This window comes from Rutilus rutilus (genome assembly GCF_951802725.1).
Source record: "Rutilus rutilus genome assembly, chromosome: 11".
In the NCBI taxonomy this organism is placed as follows: Eukaryota; Metazoa; Chordata; class Actinopteri; order Cypriniformes; family Leuciscidae; genus Rutilus; species Rutilus rutilus.
The window spans coordinates 24029691-24053276 of record NC_140216.1 but is presented as its reverse complement, the minus strand read 5'-3'; the positions used below and the strand labels follow the sequence as shown (position 1 = coordinate 24053276).

Sequence of the window (23586 nt, the reverse complement as noted above, 5' to 3'; positions counted from 1 at the left end):
GTATCTGCGGTCAGATGATGTTGTCAGGCTATATGTCCGTGTCATTATTCTATCAATATTTTAATAACTTGTAACGAAATAAAGTCTCTTACCTCAGAAAAACGTCCTACTTTATTCAAATAAAACGTGAATGCATTTGACATTAATTGTTGTTTACTTGTTTGTTTATATTCATGATTAATTGATACCTGATTCCCTTACAATAATTTTTGGCTAAAAAGTCACTGAATCGATTTCAAGTCACTGAATCGTTTCGGATCGTGTCGTTCTAAATGAACCAATATCGTCCTTGAATCATATCGACAACCACGAATCGCGATACGAATCGAATCGTTGTTAAAATGAATCGTTACACCCCTAATTATTAGCCAACTGTGATTTGTACATGAACATTTCTGAAATGCATAACTTGAACACAGTCACCTCTGATAGCAGATCACTAAATTGTAATGTAGACATACATTTTCTATAAAGCTGCTTTGAAACAATAGGTATTGAGAAAAGCTCTAAACAAATACATGTGAAAAATGTGAAATAGTGGCCTATGGTAACAGCTGCTAATGAGGCATCTAAGTATATATTCTATGGTACACACACTGTTAGGATAAAAATGTATGATGCACCAGGACCTTACCATTCTTTTGTAAGGGTCATCTATGTGGTTGGCAATATCCAGGAGTTCAGAATATTCCAGCTCTTCACTGACACACTGTAATAAACTAAGCGGTTCATTGAGAGCCACTGGCATGGAGACCCGTGACAAATCCTTCCCAATGTTGTTGTACAGGATGGTAAGGATTCCAATATGGCTGTTATCTGTGCTGTGTGCAGGAAGCACTGTGCGCCGTCCAGTGACCTTCAGAGCATTAGAAGGCAAATCGGTTGCGCTGGAAACACTGGCTCTGTACTTCTCATTTGCAGCTGCTGAAAAATGAAGTAACATACCAATAAATGGGTGAATGTGCACAAAACTAAACACACCTTAAGTTTTCAGTAATTGTAGACGTACTGTGACCTTCCTCTGGTTCAGAGTTGCTTGTGGTGACATCACTCAAACCAGATTCGTCAGACATTTCATTTTCAGACAAATTCTCACAAACCACCTCACTGGCATCAAAATACTCAGCTGTAGAGTCAGTCACTGAGGGTGTACGATACAGCTTATGGTCCTGAGCGGGGGTGGGCTGCATAATAACAAAAAACATAAATAAAAACAATAATGAATAAATAAAAACATTTACTTTAAAACACATAGGGCATGGGGAAGCACACACCTGATCCTGACGCACAGTACAGTAGGACTCATCTGAGGAATCGGATGACAGTGACACAGAGTGAACTCTGGTTAAACGTGACTGCAGCTCAAGCTAAAAACAAAATTAAACAAAGTCACAAACTGACACAATTTAAGGATAATAAATTGTCGCCTCTAGCTTGCTTAGTTGGGGACACTTAATATTCAACAATATTATTTGATCTGATTGTACTGATGTTGTTGTATGAGAACTGAACCGAACAATGACAATTTTTTGCAGAACTGCTTTATAAATTAAATTAACTAATTAATATTTGATGATCTTTACAACAGAACTGAATCAACACTGAACTGACTTCAGCTGAACAACAGCCGAAATGCACAATTTTCCAGTTATCACTGTAAAGCTGCTTTGAAACAATCTGCATTTTATAAAGCGCAATATAAATAAAGGTGACTTGACTTGATAAAAAGCAAGACAGCATACAAGACAGACAGCACATACAACCTATAATTTAAATTCATTCCTCACATTAAATGGTTTAGAAAAAAACATAAAAAAATCTAAATTCTGCCTGGCCTACTCATAGGCAAAGCAAATGTATGAGCATGTGATTTTAAGGGCTAACATGCTTTCAATTATCACAAAATATTTAGCTCATCCCTCAGTCTGCAGTAACAAAAATCTTGTTTAATAGGTGACAATAGTAATAGCAGCTCACACTGTAGTCATAAGTGTACACACCAGAAACATCTTGAACAGTGAGCAACAATTTACCTCTGAAAGGGTCGTGCACAATGTGGCCAACTGATCTGAGGTTGACTGCCGAAGGTCTGGTCCGGCCCAAGCCTGTCTGACACGCTCACGCTCCAGAGCCAGGGATTCATGGATGGACTTTAAAGATGCATGTACTATAAAGACAGACCAAAACCCAAAAAAACACATTTAATCTCCCAGTACACACTTGACTTTCATGCATCGCTTGATCAAGCAGTTAGGGTCAATTTTGGTGCATTCATTAGCTGCATGTCTCTCTTCAGGTTTGTTTTCACAGGAATGCTTTAAAATGTAATCATTTCCCCTTTTCACTTGTAATCCCTAGCTTCAATGGAGTCAGGATATTTTCATATGGGTGGCACAGAAATGTTTATTCAACAAAAATAAGTTTGACTAAAAAGTACTAAACTGTTTTAATGCCTATACAGCACAACTGAATACAATTAATAGTACTTCTTAAAAAAAAAAAAAAAAAACGTAATCCTAGACTGTAAGATCTGTTTCAAAGACTTGCAACTGAAATAAAGACTGAATGTTTAACATAGAATTGTTGCAATTTATTTTGGCAACTAATTGAATCAAACTTAAAATTAAACTCATTACAAAAAAAAAAAAAAAAAAAAAAAAAAAAGTCTCTTTAATCCCAATGTGCAACAATGTGAATATGATAAACGAGGCTGCACTTAAAATAAATGCTAGAATATAAATCTGTAATTTTATACAGATATTTATGCAATCCATTTCCATTTGTAATCTGCCAACTAACGCAAAATGGTGCCTGTTTTCAAGTACAAATGAAAAAGACTCGCATTTATTTGTGCATTAAATTACAGATAAAAATTACATTTGATCTGTGCCTTATATTGTGAGCTCACACAGCAGTAACTTGCATATATTTGAGGGTAACGTTCATAAAATGAGACGCATAACAAATGCATGCATTTTTTTTACGTTTTGACGCCTCTTTTGAATCATCTCCACATTTAATCATGTTGTATTTACCCAAATGTTCAGAGATTTGTATATCTATCTACTCTTCGGGGGACGCAGAGTCTCCCTCGGCACCGGTGTTTGTTTGTTTTTTTCTCGTTCTTGATTGATTTGCGCCTGGCACTGAGGCAATTTATATGCATACCTGAAAAGTCTCCTGTGTGTTGTGGTCATAAAGAGATGGTTCTACATTTAAATAAACTCAATTCTGATCAAGATAAACAGACAGAAATGACAATTGTGAGGGGGGTGGCCAAAGGGCCCTAGCTCTGCCCCTGATCAGCATTGTTTACAGGAATGTTTCTAAAGCAGGTAAATACCATATTTATTTTCTGTCGAAATGAAGGAAATCGCTTTAAAATATATTGTCGCTCAATGTTCCAGTTATAAACCTTTTTGATCAAGGCAACATACGTATGTCACGTAATACAGACATATAATACAGTTATATTTAACACGTCCGTAATAGCCTATTGCTCCAGAAAAAAAATCTAGCTTTTATGCTTTTGTAGTTGTGTTAATGCTTTTACACTTTTTTTTTTTAAAGCTGCTTTACAGCAGAATTAAATTCTGTTTGGATCACTTATGTAGGATCTGAGAACAGATAGGACAGAGATGATTTGTTCAAACAGAATTCCCCCAAAAAAAAAAAAAAAAAAAAAAAAAAAAAAAAACCTCCGGACCCTAAATCAGGCGATCTGCCATTTGAGACTCCATTCAGTCTGAGCTAACTAACAAACCCCCCAGCTAAGTACGCTATGGCCATGCAAGCTTCAAAGAGATGAGAGAGCCTAGCTAAAGGAAGAACGTTGCCAACGTTAGGTAGTTTGTAAAAGACTGATTGGTTTGGAGATAGCATAGCTCGAGCCCCACAAAGATAATGCCAGAGGTCGTTTGATCCCACGACAAAAGATTCAAAACAGACCATCCTCTTCTTATAACCTCAGTTTAAGAAGCTCTGAAACAAAGGGCTGAAATATCTTAAAACCACAGAGACTGAGACTTTACATATCAAAATACACAAGATCATCCCAAAATAATGCTTGACTTAAACATAGTTCAACTGCATAATTCTATATCATACAACCTATATATGTGACTTATGTTTAGATCACACATTATTCATGCTATTATTATAACTATTGAATGGTTGATTGAAAGGGTGCCTTGTTTGGTACCAATGTGTGTGTCTGTTCATAATTCAGAAGAGGACTTGAAATCTGTGTCAAATATATCGTATTCTTATAATAGGAATCAAGTCTAAACTGTACTCTCTGCTTAGAGCGGGAAATTAAGAGACCACAGATACTGTAAGTGTAATTTATGGTGAGAGGAGGAACAGCCACCTCTGAACTAAAGAGAGTCTAATTGGTCAGAACTCCCCTGAGAGGTTGGACAGCCATTTGAGTTTAAAAATCTTAGGCAAAATATTAGACAAGTAGACAAACAGATGAAGGTGCAGATCAAGATCAGAAGAACATGGTTTAAACTTCATTCAAGCCATCTAACTACTCTCGTCTAACTTTTCCTTCTCTAAGTTTCTTTTCCGTTGAGATTCTCAGTTCTAAGTTAAGTTTTGCTGCAAAGTTTGTCAACAATTTAACAGCAAAGCCCGCTTCCAACTTCAAACTCCATCCACCCGCCAACACTACCATGTGATTGGCCACCCAAGACATCAGCCCAGACACAATGAGACCCCAGCCGAACCAGGGAAACCCCCTTTGAGTAGAGGAGGGAATCCCCAAAGGAATGCAAAGACAAAGGCAAGTAGCCTCCAGACTCTAATTGAACTAGTGCATTGATATAAAATGTAATTCACCTAAGAAAGGTTTTAAATTAATGAGGGTTAAAATTAATGATTGAGTGTTTGTTGTTTGAAACTTGGGATTTCACTCTTAAAACTCATTTTCTTCACTTTCTTTCTTTCTGCAACTCCTATGAATGTGTGTGCTTGTGTTTGTGTTAGATAAGTTTTATGTGTTAAAATAATAATAAGTCTTGTTTGTATTTAAAGAGAAGTGTTCTTGTGTTTTGTGCTTATGAATTTAATGTCTTGAACTGCTGATCTGCTATAATGTTTTTTTTCACTATAGTTTGGATATTAATATCTGCCGCAGAGCTGATAGTTACAGCCCGTTAAAGTGAACGCTGGACGAGCCATTTGCTCAGCCGTAAAAAAAAAAAAAAAGTTACCAAAGAGATTGATTAAATCATTACCATTAAACCATTAAATCATTTATGCTCAAGAGGCTAACAGCAAATTCTAAACGATCAGCAATTTCAACTGAAAGATGAAATCTGTGATGTTAATGTTGAGACACAGGATTAGAAATATTTTTATCCTAATCAGTTTCCCTTTGAATGGAAATAAATGCACAAACCTAAATCATATTTATATAACTTGTGTAGTAACAATCGTTTGATATAATTAGCATACATTGAAATACGTATAGGTCATTAAATGTTAATAAAACATGTCAAGTTTACAGACATGCATACATTTAAAAGGAGGAGACAAATTTTGTTTCTTTATAGAAATTCGATATATTATCTTAAGACACACTTCTTTAATATTGTGGTATGACTACTGTAACAAATGTATTGCTCATTGTTAGATCATGTTGGTTAATACATAAATGTTAAATAATGAACCTTATTGTAAAGTGTTTTTTATAGAAAGTTGACCTGCAAATAATACCTTCACATTCATTTGAAATTATCCTGTGACATTTAAATGTAGATAAATAGTATATCATAGGATGTTTAACAAGTCCACACATACAGTACATTTTAATAACATCTTATATGACAGTGAGCTTTTTCGGTAACACTTCAAAATAAGGTTTCATTAGTTAACATTAGTAAACTACTTTTGTTTTGTTAGCATTTGTGAATCTTAATTTCAACATTTACTAATATATTATTAAAACCAAAAGTTGTATTCTTAATGCACTGTGACATGAACAATGAACATCTGTATTTTGTCAAATAAAGGATTAATAAAAGGATTAATTAGCATTAACAAAGGATTAATACATACACAATGTATTTCTCATTGTTAGTTCATGTTAGTTAATACAATAAATAAATGTTAAAAAAAATTGACAATGTAAAGTGTTACCCTTTTTTTAACAGAGGGTTTTATACTTCTCTTTTTAAATCTTAAGAGTTAGAGGGAATCAGGCGCCCCGTTTGACTCCTGTGTGTTGCAACAACAACAAAAAAAAGTTACCAATAACTTTAACTTGGTTAAAGTTATTGGTACTTTAACTTTAATGGTCAAACCATAACTTTGTATATTTTAGTCTAACATTTTTAGCCCCTTTAATCGGTTATTTTGGTTCAACACAAACAATCTACCATGCATGCTATAATTCTGTCAAAACATGACTTCTAAATCGGCTAAGCAGAGAAAAAAGAAACAAAAACAGACTCTGTAGATGACGCTGCTAGCGAGCTTAACATGGTGGCGATGGCCAAACTCCTGGAACAATATCATCAGGCCCTATCAGCCGAATTTAAAGCAGCCATCTCAGCGCTCGAGGAGAAGGTTGATCACATTGACCACGTTGTCAGATCACACACACACACACACAAGATTGAATGCCAATGATTTAGATCGAAACGGAATCGAAGTGAGTGCCAATGATTTAGACAAGCGTGTGCAGGCGTTGGAATCCACCTGCGCCACACTGGCAGAGAGTAGGTGCAATGCTACAAGATAAAGTTGCTGACCTTGAATCACGCAGTCGTCGAAACAATACTCAGACCATAGGCTTACCGGAATCATTCGAAGGGCCACATTCAATTTTCTTTACACAAGTACTCTTAGACATTTTGGGAGAAGACATTTTACCCTCTCCGCCAGAGATTGACAGAGCACACAGAGCTCTAATTAGTAAACCAGCGACCGGGAAGAAACCGAGGCCAGTCATCATTCGGCTCCATCGCTACCGTCAAAAAGGGATGATCATCCAGGAGGCTCGAGCTCGAAAAGAGGCAAACTGGTTTGCCAAGGCAGCCCTGTTACAATCTACAACAATTACGCACCTGATGTGGCAACTCAGCGCACTAAATACCGGTCTGTGATGGCAGAACTATACAACCTTGGATACAAACCAACTTAGTTTTTCCCTGCAAGGCTTTCTATCTGGATTAAAGATGGAGGTAAGATGATGTTCTCTTCGTTGACGGGGGCTGAGGACTTTGTTGCATCTGCCTGCTCCTTGGAGTTGGAGCGTGTGCCATAACGTGGCTAATATACTGTTAATTATCCGATAGTCGTCCTGCCGGTGTTGTTAGTATTGCTTTTCTCAGTTTTCTGACGGTTGAAATTGATACAAGTTGCAGAAACTATTTAAATTGGGTTCCCAATGTAAACCCCAATGTGAACATTCAGCCAATGTGGTGCTGAACCACGCCTCTCAACTGGGACTCTCTGATCCTTGGAGATTTAAAAACCCTCAAGACAAGGTTTTTTTCTTTCTTTCCCCATGTTCATCTTACATTTTCTAGAATTGATTTATTTTTGGTGGATAATAAATGTTAACACTATTACCACATGCACTTACCACCCATTAGTGGTTTATGATCAAGCGCCAGTATCTATTGACTTAACTTTGCCTCCTAACAGACGGTCGCCTCCACCCTAGAGATTAAACTCCTCCAGAATGTCAGATAGTGTGTTAATAATAATAATAATACATTTTATTTATAAAGCACTTTTCATAAAATACTGTTACCAAATACTGTTGCTGCCTCGCTGCCTGCTGTGAGTGTGTTTGCTTCGGTGCTGTAAGCTCCGTCTTAGCCTCGTATTTCTTTGTTTTGAACCATCATTTACTACAATTTGTAGTTGTTTATACTAAATACAGCTTACCCAACATCTCAGATTGACATCGCTAGCTTCCATTACTACTAGCACAACACGCTAATTCGCTACTGCTAGCCTGTTAACGCGCCACCCGTGCGCTCAGCTGTTTTATTTATTTATTTTTCTCTCGCGCGCTCGCGCCTTTGAGTTAATAAAAGCTCAGGTAAGTAATAATCAGTCAACAAACACGGTGAGTAATGTCTTGTCCTGTTATTGTCACCTGCACTTCATGTCACATGTTTAGCATAGACTTCTCTGTTGGCAATGTAGGATTTATATGTGATAAATGTAAGGAGACAGTTAGGCTGACAGAGAAGATTTCAGAATTAGAGACACGCATCCAAACTTTAATTGAGGATAGTAAGAGTGCTAGAGCTTTAGATACTATTTTGGATGCGCATAGCATAGTGAACTCTTTACATGATTCGGTTCCAGCTGAAGTAGAGCCTGTGCAGCCGGGCAAATGGGTGACAGTGAGGGATCGCTCTAGTCGCGGATCAAAAAACCACTCTTCCGTTCCGATTACCACAACAAATCGATTTGCCCCGCTCAGTGAAACACCCACTGAGAATTCTGTTGATTGTGCCCTAGTAATTGGTGATTCGATCACACGGAACGTGAAAATAGAGACACCAGCGAACATAGTCACATGTTTGCCGGGAGCCAGAGCGCCTGACATCAAAGCAAATTTAAAAGTGCTGGCTAATGCTAATCGTAAATTCTCTAAGATCATTATTCATGTCGGCACTAATGATGTTCGACTCCGCCAGTCGGAGATCACCAAAATTAATATTAAAGAGGTGTGTGAACTTGCAAGTACGATGTCAGGCACTGTAATTTGCTCTGGCCCCCTTCCTGTTCGCAGGAGTGATGAGATAGTTAGTAGATTGTGTTCACTGAATCGCTGGCTGTCTGAGTGGTGTCCGTGTAATAATATAGAATTCATAGACAATTGGAAAAGTTTTTGGGGCAAACCTGACCTGTTGAAAAGAGATGGTATTCATCCCTCCTGGGATGGTGCTGCTCTTCTCTCTAGTAATATGGCTCATAGTCTTAGAGCTCAAACATGACAAATTGGGCACCAGGTCAGGAAGCAGACAGACTGGCTAAACCAACCGTCTGCTAGCGGCCTCGCGTCACCCAGGTCAGATAAATCCCATCACATAGAGCCTCTTTCACCTAGCTATCATCATATAGACTGTGTCTGTTCCCCGATTTTGGAAATCCAAAAAATGTTTAAACCTATCTAAGGTTAAAAATTTAATTGATGTTCAACAAATAAAAAACAGCTATAATACAGATGAGCAAATGCTAAAGCTTGGGTTGCTGAATATTCGATCGCTTACTTCAAAAGCACTCATTGTTAATGATATGATTTCAGATAATAACCTAGATGTGCTGTGTTTGACAGAAACCTGGCTAAAACCAAGCGATTACATTACTTTAAATGAGTCCACCCCGCAAGACTACTGTTATAAACATGAACCTCGTCTTAAACGCAAAGGGGGTGGTGTTGCTGTAATTTATAGTAATATTTTCAAAACCACTAAGAAATCAAGTTTCGAATATAATTCTTTTGAAGTGTTAGTGCTTAATGTAAAAATATATAGTATAAATGATAAATCACGTTTGAGATTTGTGCTGGCTACTGTATACAGGCCACCAGGGCACCATACAGACTTTATCAAAGAATTTGCGGACTTTCTATCAGAGTTAGTATTGGCTGCAGATAAAGTACTAATTGTTGGTGATTTTAATATACACATCGATAATGAAAAAGATGCATTGGGTTTGGCATTTAAAGACATTGTAAACTCAATTGGAGTTAGACAACACGTGTCAGGACCTACTCATCGTCGTAATCATACTCTAGATCTAATATTATCACATGGAATAGATGATGCCGTTGAAATTCTGCAGCAGAGCGATGACATCTCAGATCATTATCTAGTCTCGTGTAAATTACATTTAGCCAAGGCTGCAAAGCCGACTCCGTGTTACAAATATGTTAGACCTATCACTTCTGCTACTAAAGATTGCTTTATTAATAATCTTCCTGATCAGTTTCATCATTTTAGCATCCCGGATAGCTTAGAAAAACTTGATATTGCAACAGAAACTTTTAACTCTCTCTTTTCCAGCACTTTAGACACAGTTGCTCCTTTGCGCTTAAAGAAGATTAAAGAAAATAATCCAACGCCGTGGTACAACGAGCACACTCAGGCCCTTAAGAGAGCAGCCAGAAAAATGGAGCGCAACTGGAAGAAAACAAAATTAGAGGTATTTCGCATTTCATGGAAAGAGAGCTCGATTGCTTACAGAGAGGCTTTAAAAGCTGCTAGATCTGCTTATTTTTCAAACCTATTAGAAGAAAATAAACATAATCCTAGGTATTTATTTGAAACAGTGGCTAAACTAACGAAAAAGAAAGCTTCAAACACAGAAGGTTCCAAGCAGCACAGCAGTAATGACTTTATGAACTTCTTCACTTATAAGATTGATAATATCAGGGATAAAATTATAACTATGCAACCGTCTACTACAGTATTGCATCAGGCAGTGCATTGTAGTCTCCCTGAGGAAAAATTTGATTCATTCATTGCTATAGGAGAGGAAGAATTTACTAAACTCGTTAAATCATCTAAATCTACAACATGTATGTTAGACCCTATACCGACTAAGCTAATGAAAGAGATGCTTCCAGAGGTCATAGATCCTCTTCTTAATATCATTAATTCATCTTTGTCTCTAGGATACGTACCAAAAAACTTTAAGCTGGCTATGATTAAACCGCTTGTTAAAAAAATGCAACTTGATCCTTCAGAATTAGTCAATTACAGGCCGATCTCGAATCTACCTTTTCTGTCAAAGATACTAGAAAAGGCAGTATCTTCACAACTATGTTCCTTTCTAGAAAGAAATGATATCTGCGAGGATTTTCAGTCCGGATTTAGACCATACCATAGTACTGAGACTGCTCTCGTTAGAGTAACAAATGATTTGCTCTTATCATCCGAGTGCTGCGTTTGACACCATTGACCACAACATTCTTTTAAATAGACTAGAAAACTATGTTGGCATTAGTGGAATTGCACTAGCATGGTTTAAATCATACTTATCTGACCGTTATCAGTTTGTAGCAGTAAATGAAGAGATGTCTTATCAATCACAAGTTCAGTATGGCGTACCACAGGGCTCAGTACTAGGACCGCTGCTGTTCACTCTGTACATGCTACCATTAGGAGATATCATTAGGAAACATGGAATTAGCTTCCACTGTTATGCCGACGATACTCAGCTCTATATTTCTTCAAAACCTAACGAAACTTGCCAATTCACTAAATTAACAGAATGCATAGCTGATATAAAAAATTGGATGACTCGTAATTTCCTACTTCTAAATTCTGAAAAAACAGAGATTCTAATTATTGGACAAAAAACTTCCTCACGTAATAACCTAGAATACTGTCTAACACTTGATGGCTGCTCTGTTAAGTCTTCGTCGTTGGTTAGGAACCTGGGTGTGCTCTTTGATACCAATCTTTCATTTGAAAGTCACGTGTCTAGTATCTGTAAAACCGCATTTTTCCATCTTAAAAATATATCTAAATTACGTCATATGCTCTCATTGACAAATGCGGAACAATTAGTCCATGCGTTCATGACCTCAAGGCTAGATTATTGTAATGCTCTACTGGGTGGTTGCCCTGCACGCTTAATAAACAAACTACAGCTAGTTCAAAACGCAGCAGCTCGAGTTCTTACCAGAACCAGGAAGTATGACCATATTAGCCCGGTTCTGTCAAAACTGCACTGGCTCCCTATTAAACATCGCATCAATTTTAAAATATTGCTGATTACTTACAAAGCACTAAATGGTTTAGCTCCGCAGTACTTGAGCGAGCTCTTAACGCATTATACTCCTTCGCGTCTATTGCGATCTCAAAATTCCGGCCAGTTGATAATACCTAGAATATCTAAATCGACTGCTGGCGGTAGATCCTTTTCCTATTTAGCACCAAAACTTTGGAACAGCCTTCCTACCATTGTCCGGGAAGCAGACACACTCTGTCAGTTCAAATCTAGATTAAAGACACATCTCTTTGACATAGCGTTCACATAATACATTATAGACTTCTATAATTCAATATTAGGCTGCATAGATTAGGTCAGCTGGAACCGGGAACACTTCCCATAAATCCTGATGTACTTGTTACATCATGAGAAGAATGGCATCTACGCTAATTTTAGTGTCTTTGTTTATCCCAAGGTTTTCCCGCAGCCTGCCGGATCCAGGCCGTTTCCAGATCTGATGAAGGACCTTCGCCTGGACCCGATGTCAACGCAGTGCTGAAGTGCCAACTAGTCTCTCCCTATGGAGGATCCCTTTCCCACTCTACAGATAACGCGTCGTCGGGAAAACTCAATTTGCGCATCTACCCCGAATTGATAAAATAAAATAAAATTCTGAATCAAAACTATAAGGAAACACCAGTAATTTGTTTAGGCTTGGTTTGCAGGGAATTCCAAACCTGCACACATATATTCAAACGCACATAACTATAGAACTCGTTCTTAATGCGCATCTGAACGCCATCAGCGTTTCTCACAGGTTCATGTTTAAAGTCTGTGTAGAGAGAATGGTGTCGTCTTGGCGGCCCTAATTTAAAAACAAATGATCGTTGCGACGGAAGCGAATCAATCAAAACTAACTTTAGCTGGAAAATAACTTTATTAAAGAACCGCTATAAAGCCAAAACAATCTTACGTTAAATTATACATTTATCTCTGTAAAGCTGCTTTGAGACAATCTACATTGTTAAAAGCGCTATATAAATGAAAATGACTTGACTTGACTTAAAATAATCTCAAAGTGCTACAGAGACCATATTAAACTAATTAAAATCAAAAACAAAATAAAATAAAATAACTAGTGCTAAAATATATAGGCAGAAAACTACTAAAATATAGCAGGGCAAAATTAGTAAAGCCTAAGGACAGCTTAAAAACGCCTGCCTGAACAAGAAAGTTTTAAGCTCTTTTTTAAAAGAGTCCACAGACTGGGGTTCTCACAGATGTTCAGGGAGGGAGTTCCAGATGCAAGGGGCAGCAGTGCAAAAGGCTCGGTCTCCCATGGTGCGAAGTTTTGAGCGTGGCTGATGGAGGCGGTTTGTGCTTTGAGACCGGAGGTTACGGGTGGAAGAGTGAGGGGTAAGGAGATCTTTGAGGTATTGTGGGGCATTGTTATAGATGCAGAGGTGGGTGATGAGGGCAATCTTGTATTGAATTCTTGAGGTTATGGGGAGCCAATGAAGATTCAGAAGAATGGGGGTGATGTGTTCATATTTGCGGGTTTTCATAAGAGTTCGGGCAGCACAGTTCTGAATGAATTGAAGTTTCTGAAGATGTTTATTTGGTATACCGATAAGCAGGCTGTTACAGTAATCCAGCCTGGATGAAATTAAGGCGTGGGCCAGTTTTTCTGCGTCAGAAAAAGTGAGGAAGGGGCGGAGTTTAGAAATGTTTTTGATATGAAAAAAGCAGGTTTTGTAAAAGTAGGGTTTTGTAGATGTTTGATATGATTTGCAAAGGTCAGTTGTGGGTCCAGCTTAACACCGAGGTTGGTAACAGTAGTTGACAGGGGGATGTCTTGGCCAGAGAAAGAGATAGTGGTTATGGGTGATGACTGGACCTGATGAGGGGTGCCGATTTGGATGGCTTCAGTTTTTGAGCTGTTCAACTGGAGAAAATTATGACTCATCCATGCCCTAACCTCCTCCAGGCAGTTAGAGAGGGCTAGAGATGATGGTGAAGAGGAAGCAGAAGCTTATGAGGGAGCAGATAATGCTGGAAGGACCGGGGTGGAGCATAGGTTTGAGTCGGTTCGCAGGTATAACAGTGTCATCAGCATAGCAGTGAAAGGAGATGCCATGACGGCTGATGACACGACCCAGTGGCAACATATATAAAATGAAGAGCAGGGGCCCTAGGATAGATCCTTGGGGGACACCACAAGTGACAGGAGCTGTACGGGACCAAGCAGATCCCAGGTTGACGTACTCTGTCCTGTCAGCGAGATATGAGGTGAACCAGTCCAGTGTGGAGTGACAGAGTCCAATGTCGGTATGAAGACGGCTTAGGAGGATATGGTGGTCGATGGTATCAAAGGCCGCTGAAAGGTCAAGGAGAATAAGCAGAGAGGGTGATCCAGAATCTGCAGAAATTAGAAGGTCGTTAGTTACCCTCAACAGAGCTGTCTCTGAACTATGGGCGGTACAAAAACCAGATTGGAATGTTTCAAACAGTGAATGACGTTGTAGATGTTCTTGTAACTGTGCAGCAACAGCTTTTTCAAGCACCTTGGACAGAAACGGAAGATGTGAAATGAGTCGATAGTTAGAGAGGCATTCTGGGTTGAGGTTGGGTTTCTTCAGAAGAGGTTTGATTACGGCAGTTTTAAGTGGGGGTGGGACATAACCAGAGTTTAATGAATGGTTTATTATTTATGTGATGAGAGGACTAATGGCCGTTATGTTTGATTTGATGAGCGCAGTAGGGAAGGGGTCCAGGGGAGTGTTGGAAGGCTTCATCTTTTTGATGAGACCCTCGACTTCGGTCTGTGTGACTCTAGTGAAAATACTGAAAAGAGAGGGTTGAGGGCCGGCAGATGGCACTGATGGAGCTGGGGAGCCAGAAAGCTGAGACCGAATGGAGTTGATCTTGTCTTTGAAAAATTCAAGAAACCTATTGCAGAGTTCTACTGTGGGTTCGGTATGAATTTGGTTTTTAGGATTTAGTAGATGATTTATTGTTGAAAAAAGCTGTTTGGAATTTCCTGGATTGTTATTGATAATGTCAGAGTAGTAGATGGACCGGGCTTGTTTAAGGGCTGCTGCGTAGGCCTTCTGATGCTGTTTGTAGGCCAGCTTGTGTACCACCAGGCCAGATGATTTTACACGCCTCTCAATGGCACGGCCACCAGCCTTCATCTTGCGCAGTTCATCCGTGAACCAGGGGGCCGAACGGGAGAAAGACACAGTTCTTGTTTTGAGGGGGCATGTGTATCCAGAAGGCAGTGAAGAGAATCATTATAGTGTTCAACTGATTTGTTGACAGATGAATGGGTGAATGAGGCCATCAATTGGAGATCAGAGTACAGGATGGCAGGGTTGATATTTTTTTATATTGCGAAAATGAATATCACGTTTAGGCTTAGGGAGTGGTGACGGGCAGGAAATGTCCATTGAAATGATGCTGTGATCAGAGACGCAGAAATAGGAGAAAAATGAGAGTCAGAAATAACCAGATCTAAAGTGCGCCCCCTTGGTGTGAGTAGGAGCATCAACATGCTGTGTAAGATTGAGACAGTCCAATACATTTAGAAATTCAGCTGCCAGTGGGGAGGAGGGATTTTCAATATGAATGTTCATATCGCCAAGTATTATGTTATTGGATGATAGAGAGCAGAAGGAAGTGAAGAGGTCCTGAATCTCAGCAATAAAGGATGGGTGAGGTTTGGGTGGCCGGTAAATCAGTACTGCATTTATCTTGGAGGGGGGTTTTGATTTAAAAGCCAGATATTCAAAAGAGGACACATCAGGGAGAGACAGAAGAGAAAGCTTGAGACTGTCGCGGTAGATTACTGCCAGGCCACCACCACGACCAGTGCAGCGAGCCCTGTGCATGTAACTGTATCCAGCGGGACAAGCTTCATTTAAGGATGAAAAAACATCAGGTTTATGCCAGGTCTCAGTGAGGCACATCAGGTCAATATCTTTCTCAAGAATGTGATCATGTATCAGGCTAGATTTATTTGACAGGGATTGGATATTAAAAAGTTCAGTTTTGATGTGGGAATTGTGGTCAGTGGACCTCTGGATGGGACGGAGCAGGCTGAGATCCACTCCTCGCCTTCCATCATACACAGCGTGCCGTAGTCTCGCGATGTTTCCGCCGTTTTTCCTTACCCTGATGGCAGCGCTCTGATGACGTGTCCGCGATGCGACAGGAAGGGCAGCGGACCAGACGGAGCCGGCGTCGAGAGGCTGGATGTAAACAAACTTTCTCCGCAAGTTTCCAGCTTCAAGCTGCGTTAAGGTAGCGGGTCCGTTTACTGGAGCAAGCATCGGCGATGGTTCCGGGAAGACCGGGCGGATCCATCGGCTGCATACGAACCGGGAAGCATACTATCATGCCAGCACGTTTCCCACGTCTTCTAAAACGTTTTCTCAGGGGTGGTGGGCACAATAGCCATTTTCGGTGTTCAGATCCGTAAGGTCCGTTTGTTCAAAGTTTTCCTTTACTTGCAGATTATTTTTTAATAATTTAATAATTTATGTCTCTAATGCCTCTTCACCTTCGCCTGCCCTCTATGCTAAACCATGCTGAAGCCGGGAACACTTCCCATAAATCCTGATGTATTTGTTACATCATAAGAAGAATGGTGTCTACGCTAATATTAGTCTCTCTGTTTATCCCAAGGTTTACCGCAGTACGCCGGATCCAGGCCGTATCCAGATCTGATGAAGGACCCTGGACACGACGACAACGCAGTCCTGAAGTGTCAACTAGTCTCTCCCCTGTGAAGGCCCCTCTTTCTCCTTCCCTTTACCTCTGTACAGATAAAACGTTGTCAAAATAGTTCCAGTTCACAAGGCTACTCGAAAGCGATAAATAATTCTGCGAATGAGCAGGCTGGAGTGCATTAAGGGTTTTCTGTTCGAACGGTGTCGTGTAAGCAGCCCCTAAGTTAATAACTAATGATCTTTGCAACGGAAGTGAATCAATCAAAACTAACTTTAGCAGGACAATAACTTCATTCTAGAGCTGCTGTAAAGCCAAAACAATCTCTGTTACTTTAATTCCCTATTATCACTGTAAAGCTGCTTTGAAACAGTCCATATTGTTAAAAGCGCTATATAAATGAAGGTGACTTGACTTGATGAAAACACTGCTAAGAGTCTAGGCAACCTAATTACAGAATTGGAGATACAGGTAGCGATTAAATCCATGAAACCAGGAAAATCTCCCTCCCCTGATGGCTTTACTGTTGAGTTTTATAAAGCTTTTGCTCCTCTTTTAGTTCCTACTTAAGCAAAGCTTTTCAATGACTCCTTTAAGGTGGGCAACCTTCCTCCTCCTTTATCTGAGGATTCGATTTCTTTGCTCCTTAAAGGATAAAGATCCTACCTCCAGTAGTAGTTATAGATCAATATCACTTTTTGATCCGTTTTGAACGTGTATTACCATCTTTCATTTTTCATGACCAGACAAGTTTCACCCCAGGAAGGCACTCAGGAAGGCACACACTTCTCAACATTCTCTTTTCCCGCCCACCTGACTCACCCGAAATGATTGTCTCTCTAGATGCTGAGAAGGCCTTCGATAGGGTGGAATGGGGTTACTTGTTTTTTACTTTGGAATCTCCTGGATTCGACTTCTTTATTCTGTTGTATGCATAGTACATAAGCTGTGTCCCAAAGTGAAGGCTGCGTCCTTCGAAGGCCGTATTTGAAGGCCGGATGGCCGTATTTGAAGGCCGATCTTAACTCCTTCGTCACCATTGCATGGCTTCATTTATCAGGTAGTTTTAGGCAAAACTTGTGGTAATAACGTTATTAGTTTAACGACCTATTTGTAATATTTGCACTTGTGTATTATAAGAAATATCACTCACCCAATAAAGCCCAAAACAATAAGAAAAGCAGTAGATAAGGCAATGGGGTTTCACTTTTATGTGTTTTTGTAGTGCTGTCATGCAAGCTATGTGGTTTTAACCAAATTTTAGTATACAGAAATATGATTTCTTAAGTATTTTGTATGCATGTCTTGATGTGTCATATTTTGCACTGTTAACAATACACTTAAGATTGCTCCTCTGTGTTAAGTACCCTTTTCTGCTTTTTTAGAACAATTCAGGAAAAAATGGGTCTATATATATATAAAGAACAGTAATACACACATCTTTGCTGAAATGTATTGTCCTGTTGTTGTTAACAAGCCATGGTTCATTTGCTCTGCCTTTAGGATTGCAAGTGTCCTGGGACAGGAGAGGGTGTGAGTGGGAAACCCACTGCTGCAACTTGGCCCTGGTTTGTCCTTATGGATGAGGTGTTGGGACAGATGCATTGCACCAACCCCCCTGTCCTCATCGCCTCAATCCCTGAGGACACACCAGGGCTGAGTTCAGTAGTGGGTGCCCACGGTGAGGAGGAGCCAGGGGCAGCAGCACCAGCACAAAGGCGGCGAGACAGGACGAGTTTTTGGACTTGATTAGAGAAGAAATGCAACTACAGAGGGAGGCAGAGGCGAGGAGTGCACAGGAAAGAAGGAAGAGGATGGACAGGCAGGCTGTTTTCTCTTCTTGAGAGAATGATTGAAAAATATATATATTTTCTACATATTCTTGTTTAACTTTTTTCACTTTTATTTTTTAAAAGAAAAATTATGTACATTTATTTTTATGCAACTTTAATTGTGTAAATAAAAGAGAATGAATTGTTCTGGACATTATTTATTTTTGTAATGACAGTAATACTTTCTGCATGAAACAAATTCTATACCTTTTTATTTTTTCAAATAAAATTGGTAAATGAAAATCATTTGTTCTTTAGGCTACATTAAAGTACTTTTTCCAACTATTTACAAAATACGTTAAACATATCAAAATCAAGATAAACATTTAATTTTACAATACATAAAATAAGAAAAAAAATGATGTAGACTCTATTGAGCTGAGCTGCTGGACCGGGATGGGCTGCCCCTGGTAAGGCCTCCTGCTGGTGGGACATCATCTGGGATGGTCTCCAGAGTGTTAAAGTGCATATTTCCACTATCCACTAAGTTGTCTACCAACAGGTTTGCAGGGCTGATTCAATCGACGGCTTTCTGAAAAAAGTACTTTTAATAACTACTGCATTTATATTAGGCTACTACTGCATTACTGCGTAGGCTATGTTGCATTTTACTTCTGTATATTTTCAATATACAGTAATATCTGGTTGTTACATTATATACTTTTGTGTAGTGTAATGTAATCACATTGTGTTGTGAGGGAAAAAAGTACTTCAGGTTACTTCACATTTGTAAGTGAATACGAAAACGAAATATGCAGTTCCGAAAATTAAAGTAACAAAATGTAGGCTTATTGTCACAATATTGACAAATTGTTGCTAACTACAGCAGCGTCCCATATCAAAGGGCGCATCTGAAGCGTTCGGACCGGTCTAGCCTACGAAGGATTGTTCTTGTCGCCTGGCAACCGTGACAGCTGCAGATGACGAGCGCGAGAAATACTGGACTTTTTATATTAAATTGGGTTTTGTATTCAAACAGGGCTAAACCGAAAATACATGATCCGGCAGCGCCGTCATATTACACAATGACCTCCAGTAAAATATAAAACATAAAAATGACAATAGCCAATTCTGGCTCCATAGCTGTTTACTCAGTTATCAAAATGAATGATCAGGATAGCAGCTGTCCTCTCGCACCGTTGCTTGGCGCCAGGAGCGGTGATCGGGAACACCTGGTTGCACAATTAGGAAATCCTAGGAAGGCTACATGGTGCGTCCTTCAGAGGACGCATAGGCTGCATCCTTGAAGTCTGCGTCCTTCGAAGGATGCAGCCTTCAACATTGGGACACAGCTATAGTATGCATCTGTGCATACTAATGGCATGCGATCAACCCCCTTTCTCTCTTCAACGTGGGACACGACAGGGATGCCCCCTCTCTCCTTTAATTTTTAATCTAGCCATAGAACCTTTAGCTATCTGGCTCTGAAGCCACAATGGTTTTGAGGGAATTTCTCATCATGGTTTAGTTCACAAGCTCTCACTTTATTCTGATGACCTTATGTCTCAAACCTTGCTGTCTCTCTACCCCCAGTTTTGGATATCCTAGACAAATTTGGCCAACTATCTGACTACAAGTTAAGTGTACAAAAAAAGTGAACTTTGTTAACTCTGAAACTACAAAACTTCCACGATCACTCTTACCCTTCAAAGTAAGATTAATAAAATATTTCTTTACAGGCTTTGATAGTCTTTTGCGTTCCTTTCTATGGGGGAATAAGCCTGCTTGTCTAAAGAAATAAATTCTACAACTTTCTAAAGCTAAGGTAGGCCTTGCACTTACCAACTTTCATCAGTATTACTAGGCATGTAACATCAATAAGCTTCACTTTTGGAACAGGGATATCTATTCTGACAATTGTCCTCCCTGGGTGCATACAGAAACTTCAGTGAAAAGCACTCTCTACTCTTGTCTGTTCTCAGCTGCCCTTAGTTGTAAACAGAATCTCAGACAATCCAATAGCTCTCTTAAAATGTGGGTCCATTTTAGGAAACACCATTGTTTAAATAGAGGCTCTACTCAAATGCCCATCCTCAACAATTATCTCAACAAAATCAACTCTTTTTTCCCCTTGGACCCCTTGATTGCCAGTGACAACTGTATTTTAAATTATCGCAATCATAAAAACTGGATTTGCAAATAATTTTACCATTTATTACATTTGGTTATTCTTCTAGTCAACATCTCAAGTGGATCAAAAATGTTCAAAGTCTCAGCAAACCTTCAGAAGGACTCTGACCTTTGGTAAGCAGCTGTTTATTTTCACAGAAGTGCCTGATCGTGTCAGTATGGCAAAATTACTTGTTTGGTAGATTTGAATGGATTCTTTTGTAAAGTCACAACTGGACAATTTTGCAAACAAAATTAGACGTTTTTCGCATTGTGGAAAGAGCACGATTGCGTACAGAAAGCTACTGAAAGAAATTATTCCAAAGGTCATAGATTCTCCTCTTAATATCATTAATTCATCTCCATCATTAGGATATGTACCGAAAACTTTTAAGATGGCTATTATTAAACCTCTTATTAAAAAATAAATGGTATCGGACTTCCGGTTATGTCGGGTTGCTGAACAGTCACGTTTTTCAACACTCTCATAATCCCGTTTTTAAATCTTTACCTAGACCCGATAACCAAAAGAAACGTTTTCTTTTTTGGCGGTTTCTCTGCAAAACAGTCAGCATGTCTTCGCGACCGCAAAGAAAAAGAAATAAAAAAGATAATACAGATTCGGCTGTTCATATATATATGAACAGCAAGTTTGTTGTGCCTTGTACAGTGGGGAGAACAAGTATTTGATACACTGCCGATTTTGCAGGTTTTCCCACTTACAAAGCATGTAGAAGTCTGTAATTTTTATCATAGGTACTCTTCAACTGTGAGAGACGGAATCTAAAACAAAAATCCAGAAAATCACATTGTATGATTTTTAAGTAATTAATTTGCATTTTATTGCATGACATAAGTATTTGATCACCTACCAACCAGTAAGAATTCCAGCTCTCACAGACCTGTTCGTTTTTCTTTAAGAAGCCCTCCTGTTCTCCACTCATTACCTGTATTAACTGCACCTGTTTGAACTCATTACCTGTATAAAAGACACCTGTCCATACACTTAATCAAACAGACTCCAACCTCTCCACAATGGCCAAGACCAGAGAGCTGTGTAAGGACATCAGGGATAAAATTGTAGACCTGCACAAGGCTGGGATGGGCAACAGTACAATAGGCAAGCAGCTTGGTGAGAAGGCAATAACTGTTGGCACAATTATTAGAAAATGGAAGAATTTCAAGATGACGGTCAATCTCCCTCGGTCTGGGGCACTATGCAAGATCTCACCTCATGGGGCATCAATGATCATGAGGAAGGTGAGGGATCAGCCCAGAACTACACGGCTGGACCTGGTCAATGACCTGAAGAGAGCTGGGACCAGTCTCAAAGAAAACCATTAGTAACACACTACGCCGTCATGGATTAAAATCCTGCAGCGCACGCAAGGTCCCCCTGCTCAAGCCAGCGCATGTCCAGGCCCATCTGAAGTTTGCCAATGACCATCTGGATGATCCAGAGGAGGAATGGGAGAAGGTCATGTGGTCTGATGAGACAAAAATAGAGCTTTTTGGTCTAAACTCCACTCGCCATGTTTGGAGGAAGAAGGATGAGTACAACCCCAAGAACACCATCCCAACCGTAAAGCATGGAGGTGGAAACATCATTCTTTGGGGATGCTTTTCTGCAAAGGGGACAGGACGACTGCACCGTATTGAGGGGAGGATGGATGGGGCCATGTATCGCGAGATCTTGGCCAACAACATCCTTCCCTCAGTAAGAGCAGAGCATCGAAGATGGGTCGTGGCTGGGTCTTCCAGCATGACAACGACCCGAAACACACAGCCAGGGCAACTAAGGAGTGTCTCCGTAAGAAGCATCTCAAGGTCCTGGAGTGGCCTAGCCAGTCTCCAGACCTGAACCAATAGAAAATCTTTGGAGGGAGCTGAAAGTCTGTATTGCCCAGCGACAGCCCCGAAACCTGAAGGATCTGGAGAAGGTCTGTATGGAGGAGTGGGCCAAAATCCCTGCTGCAGTGTGTGCAAACCTGGTCAAGAACTACAGGAAACGGATGATCTCTGTAATTGCAAACAAAGGTTTCTGTACCAAATATTAAGTTCTGCTTTTCTGATGTATCAAATACTTGTCATGCAATAAAATGCAAATTAATTACTTAATTTACTTAATTACTCACTCACAGTTGAAGAGTACCTATGATAAAAATGACAGATTTCTACATGCTTTGTAAGTGGGAAAACCTGCAAAATTGGCAGTGTATCAAATTCTTGTTCTGTCTGTCTGTCTGTCTGTCTGTCTGTCTGTCTGTCTGTCTGTCTGTCTGTCTGTCTGTCTGTCTGTCTGTCTGTCTGTCTGTCTGTCTGTCTGTCTGTCTGTCTGTCTGTCTGTCTGTCTGTCTGTCTGTCTGTCTGTCTGTCTGTCTGTCTGTCTGTCTGTCTGTCTGTCTGTCTGTCTGTCTGTCTGTCTGTCTGTCTGTCTGTCTGTCTGTCTGTCTGTCTGTCTGTCTGTCTGTCTGTCTGTCTGTCTGTCTGTCTGTCTGTCTGTCTGTCTGTCTGTCTGTCTGTCTGTCTGTCTGTCTGTCTGTCTGTCTGTCTGTCTGTCTGTCTGTCTGTCTGTCTGTCTGTCTGTCTGTCTGTCTGTCTGTCTGTCTGTCTGTCTGTCTGTCTGTCTGTCTGTCTGTCTGTCTGTCTGTCTGTGTTTATATTACATTGTGGGAACCAAATGTCCAGCCAGCGGTCCCCACGAGGGAAATGGGTTAATAAACATACTAAATTATATATTTTTGAAAATGTAAAAATGCAGAAAGTGTTCTGTGATGGGTAGGTTTAGGGGTAGGGTTAGTGTAAGGGGACAGAACATACAGTTTGTACAGTATAAAAACCATTACGTCTATGGAGAGTCCCCACAAAGATGTGTGTGTGTGTGTGTGTGTGTGTGTGTGTGTGTGTGTGTTAAATTTCATGGTTCCTCTTGATATCAGCATGTTCACATATACATATAGTCACTGTCGGGCGGAATCCTCGTATCTCCAAAACCATTATTTTTCAGGAAATTAAAAAAACTGCATATTTGAGTTATTGAACATTGTATCATTAAAGGTGAACTAAGTAACTTTTTTACCTTAACTGAACAGCTTCGGAGTCATTGGAATGGTTATATTACTTAGTTGGGGTTGAATGGTGGTCGTTTCGCACCCCCCTGGTGCCCGTGAGCGGAAAATCCGCACTTGCAACTTTGAGCCGGCAGGCCGCCGGCCGCCGCGTCAGG

At 39.8% G+C, this 23586-nt stretch overlaps 1 protein-coding gene across 3 annotated transcripts in view; it reads right to left on the bottom strand.

Moving 5' to 3' along the window:
• The window catches only part of LOC311300456 (oxysterol-binding protein-related protein 7-like), a 161438-nt gene that overhangs the window by 99453 nt on the left and 38399 nt on the right, over positions 1–23586 (bottom strand). For 2 of the 3 annotated variants that reach the window (XM_084424733.1, XM_084424734.1), the window contains exons 11-14: positions 2034–2167; positions 1275–1367; positions 1010–1184; positions 635–924 (exon numbers count right to left, since the gene is read on the bottom strand). In XM_084424733.1, coding sequence (XP_084280859.1) covers positions 635–924; positions 1010–1184; positions 1275–1367; positions 2034–2167 — 692 coding nt within the window. Of the gene's footprint in view, positions 1–634; positions 925–1009; positions 1368–2033; positions 2168–23586 lie in introns of all 3 variants that reach the window. The other variant, XM_084424732.1, reaches the window with a different exon arrangement.